We start from the raw sequence: 6,966 nt of genomic DNA on the forward strand, positions 1-6,966 counted from the left end.
TGACTTGCATACACATTTCTCAAGAGGCAGGTCAGGTGGTCTGGTATTCCCATCTCTTTCAGAATTTTCCACAGTTTATTGTGATCCACACAGTCAAAGGCTTTGGCATAGTCAATAAAGCAGAAATAGATGTTTTTCTGGAACTCTCTTGCTTTTTCCATGATCCAGCAGATGTTGGCAATTTGATCTCTGGTTCCTCTGCCTTTTCTAAAACCAGCTTGAACATCAGAAGTTCATGGTTCATGTGTTGCTAAAGCCTGGCTTGGAGAATTTTCAGCATTACTTTACTAGCATGTGAGAGGAGTGCAACTGTGCGGTAGTTGGAGCATTCTTTGGCATTGCCTTTCTTTGGGATTGGAATGAAGGCTGACCCTTTCCAGTCCTGTGGCCACTGTTGAGTTTTCCAAATTTGCTGGCATATTGAGTGCAGCACTTTCACAGCATCGTCTTTCAGGATTTGAAATAGCTCAACTGGAATTCTATCACCTCCACTAGCTTTGTTCGTAGTGATGCTTTCTAAGGCCCACTTGACTTCACATTTCAGGATGTCTGGCTCTAGGTGAGTGATCACACCATCATGATTATCTTGGTCGTGAAGATCTTTTTTGTACAGTTCTTCTGTGTATTCTTGCCACCGCTTCTTAATATCTTCTGCTTCTGTTAGGTCCATACCATTTCTGTCCTTTATCGAGCCCCTCTTTGCATGAAATGTTCCCTTGGTATCTCTAATTTTCTTGAAGAGATCTCTAGTCTTTCCCATTCTGTTGTTTTCCTCTATTTCTTTGCATTGATCGCTGAGGAAGGCTTTCTTATCTCTTCTCGCCATTCTTTGGAACTCTGCATTACTCAGCCATAAAAAAAGAATGAAATAATGTCATATGCAGCAATATGGATGCACCTAGAGATTATACTAAGTGAAGTCAGACAAAGAAAGACAAATACCATATATCACTTACATGCAGAATCTCAAAATACGACACAAATGAACCATCTCAAAATACGACACAAATGAACCTATCTATGAAACAGACAGATTCATGGACATAGAGAACAGACTTGTCATTACCAAGGGGAGGGAGTGGGAGAGGGATGTATTGGGAGTTTGGGATTAGGAGATATAAACCACTGTATGTCGAATGAATTAAACAAAAAGGTCCTACTGTATAGCACAGGGAACTATATTTAATATCCCATGATAAACCATAATGGAAAATAATATGAAAAAATATTACTTTGCTGTACAGCAGAAATTTATACAATATTGTAAATCAATTATACTTCAATAAAATAAATTAATCAAGTCTCTGAGGCAGGAATAAATCTGGCATATGCAAGAAATGAAGAGAAGGACACTGTGGATACAGTATGGTGAATGAGTGAATAGTGGTAGGAAATAAAGTTGGGAGAGACAGCTTGAGGCCTACCAGATAATGCCAAATCAGTATAGGCCTCATAAACCATGGTCTGAACTAGGATTTTATTCTTAGTGCAATGAGAGGTGACAAGATATGGCTTACGTTTTGAAAAGATTAGTCTGTTCATTGTGTCAGCTGACTGTATGGAAATAGGAATGGAAGCAGGGAGAGCAGGGAGGAGGCTGCTGCAGTCTTCTAGGCAGCAGATAACAGAAATCTGGACCAGGTAGGTTGTCAGTGGAGATGAGGAAAAGTGGATGGATTTGGAATTATGTTCTGGAAGTAGATCTGACATCCAATTTCTCTGATGGGATGGAGGGGGTGAAGTAGGACAGGAGTCAGGGATAACTCCTAGGTTTTGAATTTGAGCAACAAGTAGATGAGAAGTGGAGGAAGACAGTATTGGAGGGGAAATTAAGACTTTTCCTTCAGCTATATTAAACATGAGTATTCTATCATACACATGGGTAGAAATATCAAGTAGTCACCTTGAGATGCAAGCCTGGAGTTCAAGGGAAAGGTCAGAGCTGGAGATACAAATTGAGAATCATCAGTGTATTTATCCAGTTTAAAGCAGTGGACTAGAAGAGGATGCCTAATGTAGATGGAAAAGGAAAGAGTTCTTGGGATTAATATTTATTTATTTATTTTGACTGTGCTGGGTCTTTGTTGCTGTGTGGGTTTTTTCTCCAGGTGTGGAGGGTGTGGGTTTCTCATTGCAGTACCTTCTCCTGTTGCAGAGCACAGGCTCTAGGGTGCACAGGCTTCAGTAGTTGCATCTTATGGGCTCAGTAGTTGTGGTTCTCAGGCTCTAGAGCACAAGCTCATTACTTGTGCCACACAGGCACAGTTGCTCTGCAGCATGTGGAATCTTCCTGGATCAGGGATTGAACTAGCGTCTTTGGCACTGGCAGGTGGATTCTTTACCACTGAGTGGACTGGATTCTTTACCAATCCCAGGGAAGCCCCTGGGATTTTGAGTCCTGGACCCTCCAAATTTAGAGGTCAAGCAGATAAAGTGAAATTGAATATAAAATGAGTATAAGGTAGAGCTTGCAGCTATAGTAGAGGAGATCGTCTTCACACAGAGCTACTGTAAAACTGGACAAAGTTGACAGAAACAATCCCTTCAGTACTCTGGAAACTGATCAAAAGCACTTAACAATCTGGGAAGCAGTTATGCTTGTACAACTGCTGAACTCTGGATGAGAACAGCACGGGTCTGGGACTACTCTCATCACCTCCCATGCTCAGTCAGAGCAGAGGTTCTACCAGGAAGAGGCAGGATGTGAGAACCAACAGCTTCCCCATGAAAGAGGAAAGTGCTTGAGTTGGAGTGGTGTGCAATGCCCTGATCTTTTGATAATGTCGGTGGAAGTGATGGTCTCAGAGGCAGGTGAGCAGGAAAGGCCAAAGGCTTTATTATAACCCGAGGTTAGTAATGTCTGTGGCTGAGCCTGTGTGGCAGTGGGGACCTAAGAGGGCCTAAGGTAGCTAAATACTCCTGGCCAACTCTGGTTGTTCACATGAACATAAGTGATGCAAAAGAGCCTGACAGAAAGTAAAAGTTAGGGCTGACTTTAAAATGGCCTGAACTTTGAATGCCCTTTCCTATATACCCACAGATCCAATTGCAGAGGACTGAGGCCTTACTGACTCCAGGTGTTACTGAATCACTGCCTGACCACTAAGCAACATATAGACATGTGGAAGACATATTATAAAAATGAACCAAATTGGGAATATTTGCTCTTCAAGTCTTTTTTTTAATATGGAATGCTTCATGAATTTGTGGGTCATCCTTGCACAGGGGCCATGCTAATCTTCTCTGTATTGTTCCAATTTTAGTATATATGCTGCCAAAGCGAGCACTGTTCTTCAAGTCTTAAACCACTACATAAGCAGTTTTCTTCCAAGCTTGGAGGAAGCCCTAACTATTCCATCATGAAATCACATGGAGAGACCCTGAGACTACATGAAAAAAAGAGACACCTGGTCAGCCTCCAGAACTTCCATCCACTATTGTTTCAGCTCTATCTACCATCTGATTGCAATTGCAAAAGGGACCTTGAGTCAGAATTGTCCAGTCAACCCTTTCCTGAATTCCTGACTTACAGAAATCTCCGAAAAGTTCATGAGGCTGGAGGAAGATAAGGTCTACAGAGGGGAAAAAGACTTACATGAGTTATCAGAATTCTGGGAAGGTGACCTGAATGTGCATCTCTGTTGCTCAGATACAACTCTAATCCATCTACCAATTACCACAGGGGACAGGTTTGATACAAGCAATTAGGTGCTTAGAAAATATTGGAAAGACTGAGGTACTAGGGTGAGCCTTCTGGAAATGTCTCTGGAACAATGCATGCATTACTGTTCCAACATGTGAGCTAGTCTCTGAGGCCTCCACTGAGGCCTTGCTGAAGTAAGAAGCTCCATGTCACTGAACAAGCCTCTTAACCTATGAAACTGGAGAATGGATGCTGGAACACTGATGTTGGAAGACCTTATAGTTTTACAATTTTTCTTGATAGTACCAATAGTCTTAGGAATGTGATTTTCATCACATTTCTACCTTCCAAATCTTGTGAGAAAGCACCTAATTGGTAGGACTTATTTTGTATCTATATTGTAGATAATCAGAAGATGTATGGGGCAGAGGCTGAGATCTAGAATGTGAAACAGAGGGCTGATTTTCACAAGGTCATGAAGGAGGGACAGCAAATCTAACCATATCAACAACTAAATTGAATGTCAATAGTTTAAACAGCCCACTTGAAAGGCAGAGATCATTAGAGGATAAAAAAGCAAGAATCATACAGTGGAATTTTATTTAACAATAAAAAGGAATAAAGTATTAATACTCACTACATTTTGGCTAAACCTCAAAAACATGCTGAGTGAGAGAAACAAAATGCAAAAGACTATGTATTAGATTTCCATTTATGTGAAAAGTTCAGAGAGGGCAAATTTATAGAGACAGAAAACAGATTAGCGGTTGCCAAGGGCAGGAGGTGAGAGTGGGGATTCAATGTAAACGAGTACAAAAGAGGGACTTCTCTGGTGGTTCAGTGGCTAAGACTCCACACTCCCAATGCAGGTGCCCTGAGTTTGATCCCTGGTCAGAGAACTAGATCCCACATACTGCAACTAAGACTTGGCACAGCCAAAAAAAAAAAAAAGCACAAAGAAACTAATTGGAGTGATGGAAATATTCTAAGTTGGCCTAGGGTTATACAACTCTATACTTTTACTGCAAATCATTGAATTGTACAGTTATAATGGGTGAATTTTATGGTGTGTAAATTACAACTCAATGAGAAAACAAAAATTATAACTAAGAGAAAATAAAAAACCCAAGGTGAGTAGGACTTGGTGTTATAGGTATCTATCTAGACCTCAAACAAATCATTGGACAAAGTGAGATCAGAGAAATGAATTGGTCTTTAAGTGATTGTGTGCACTCATACACATATAAACAGATCACTTTCCAGAGCACAGCTGCTGTGTTCTCTGCTTCAAGGCCCAGAGCATGCCTGCTCTGTCCCCTGAGGACAAAGGTCACTTCCTCTTTGTGTACCCCCAACGTTTATAGACTTTCCTCTTTACTGCACCCACTACATTATACTGCAACTGTCTTGGCATCTGCTTCCTGGACTAGACCACAAGCCCCTCCAGGGCAAGGACAGTATTTTCATCTCTGCAGCTTTGATTTCCAGCCAATCCTGGGAAGAGAGTATTTGTCAAATTAATGAAAGGAAAATTGTAACTCTGTGCCAAACAAGTTTGAAGTATAAGAATGAGGGAGATAGGAGCCTTATATTAACTTAAGAGTCACACAAGACTAGTTTTACTGGTAAAGTATATATAGGGTATAGGTCTGTCATGTGTACCACCCCAAATTTAAACATATCTTCCTTGGATGTGGTCAAAAATTTCATTTTATCCCACAGCAGTCAGTTCACAAGCAATATATTAACTTCCAAGTGTAGTCTGCTCAGCAAGCAAACAAATCTTTAGAGAAATCTGATTTATCTGCAGATTACCTGACAGGATTAGCACAAAAGCCCAGTTTGTGTACTTCTGGGTTAGAGTTAAGCAGCTAGCTCTGCTAAGAACTGTGAAGTGGGTCACAAAACGGGGTCACAGCAGCTCTTTCTATTCTCCTCTATCTCTATCTTATCCAGGGCCAGGTCAAGTGCAGAGCAAGCTGGGAAGCTCAGAAATGTCCTCCTAGGTGGCCTTATGTATTCCATTCTCAACTTTGGGTCAAGCCTGGGACACAAACAAGAAGCTGGAGCCAAAGAATGCCCTGGCCAGGTTCTCAGGCTCCTGGCCCCCATATTAGAAAAAGGACCCAGCCGGTGGAGACAAGAGAAGAGACACCAAAAAGCAGAGGTAAGCCAGGACTCAGTCACCAGGTCCAGAAGGAACACTGAGGTAAGGAGGCGGCCTTCTACAGCCCTCGGAAGTGCGGGGCGTGAAAGAAGGGAGGCAAAAGACACTAGGGATGGGTGAACCTGGAAACTGGGACGGTGAAGGGGCTACGAGGCTGTCAGGGAAGGTTCTGGGGGGTCTCCGAGATGGCCTAGACGGCAAGCCTAGAGATTCCAGTCCTCGAATTCAGGAAGAGGTGAGCTCTGGTAGGTGACTAAGGCAGGGGAAAGAAGCCCACGGCCAGAGCGTGAGAAGGCCATTGACCATCTGTGCGCGATTCTTGGGGTGCCGCAGCCTGGATTTTTCAGGGGAGCTGGCCCACAGCGCCCGGGCCATAGAGTGGTGCACGAGTCCGGGAGTCCCCGGGCGCCTCGCGCAAATGGGCGGGCCGAGCGCCAGGGGGTGTGACCGTAGACCTGGGGGCCGGTCCACGTCCCCGCCCCGCGCTTCCGCCACTCCCTGCGAAACTAGCAGGCAAGCGAGGGGCTTCCAGCCTCTGAAGCCCCCGGACTCACCTTCCTCCCTCCCCACTGGTTGCGACCCGGACACTGCTTCCCAGAGGCGGCGCGCCCTCTCGCGGTCGAAGCGCAGCCCATCCGGTTCCCGGCCCTCCCGCTCCTCCGAATTGTTGTACGACCTGGCCCCGCCGCTGTCAGCGTTCTCCACCGTGCCCAATGCAGGATACTCCATCTTCCCCGCAAGCCCTAACCGGCCGATAGCCGCTCATGAATCTTGATCTCGCGAGATGTGGCTGGGAAGATGACTTTGCCCGGCCAAGAAATCTCGCGAGGTTTGGGCACCGCAGGCTGCTTTGCGACTTTGGCAAGCGCGCTCTTTTCTTGTCACTGCGGAGTTCGTGCGGTGGATTCGAAAGTCGGTTGTTCCACGGCAGCCCCCTCCTCGGGGGCAGGGCCGTGCGGTCCTTGGCTCAGGGTTCTCACCTTGCTCACGGCCAACTTTGACACTTCTCATTTTGTTCTTATGAAGGCCCTGTTGTATGGGAATATCCTTTTAATTTCACTAGTAGGGCAACAGAGGCTCAGAACCTAGAAACGATTTACTCACGAGTTCGCCCCTAGTAAGTGGTAGAGCTGGGACTCGATTACTTTTATATTAG

General features: G+C 44.5%; 1 protein-coding gene and 1 non-coding gene across 4 annotated transcripts in view; both read right to left on the reverse strand.

Annotated features, from left to right (window-relative positions):
- The window catches only part of ZNF346 (zinc finger protein 346), a 26,163-nt gene extending 19,581 nt beyond the window's left edge, over positions 1-6,582 (reverse strand). Inside the window, exon 1 of one of the 3 annotated variants that reach the window (XM_040240484.1) lies at positions 6,365-6,582. In XM_040240484.1, coding sequence (XP_040096418.1) covers positions 6,365-6,539 — 175 coding nt within the window. In that variant the 5' untranslated portion in view covers positions 6,540-6,582. The remainder of the gene's footprint in view (positions 1-6,364) is intronic. The other 2 variants (XM_040240485.1, XM_040240483.1) reach the window with 2 other exon arrangements.
- On the reverse strand, positions 3,181-3,287 carry LOC120864977. The gene has a single exon (XR_005721304.1). It is a non-coding gene; the product is annotated as a U6 spliceosomal RNA (small nuclear RNA).
- Positions 6,583-6,966: the final 384 nt, after the last annotated feature.

The sequence above is a fragment of the Oryx dammah genome, unplaced genomic scaffold, assembly GCF_014754425.2.
Source record: "Oryx dammah isolate SB20612 unplaced genomic scaffold, SCBI_Odam_1.1 HiC_scaffold_5, whole genome shotgun sequence".
Taxonomy (NCBI): domain Eukaryota; kingdom Metazoa; phylum Chordata; class Mammalia; order Artiodactyla; family Bovidae; genus Oryx; species Oryx dammah.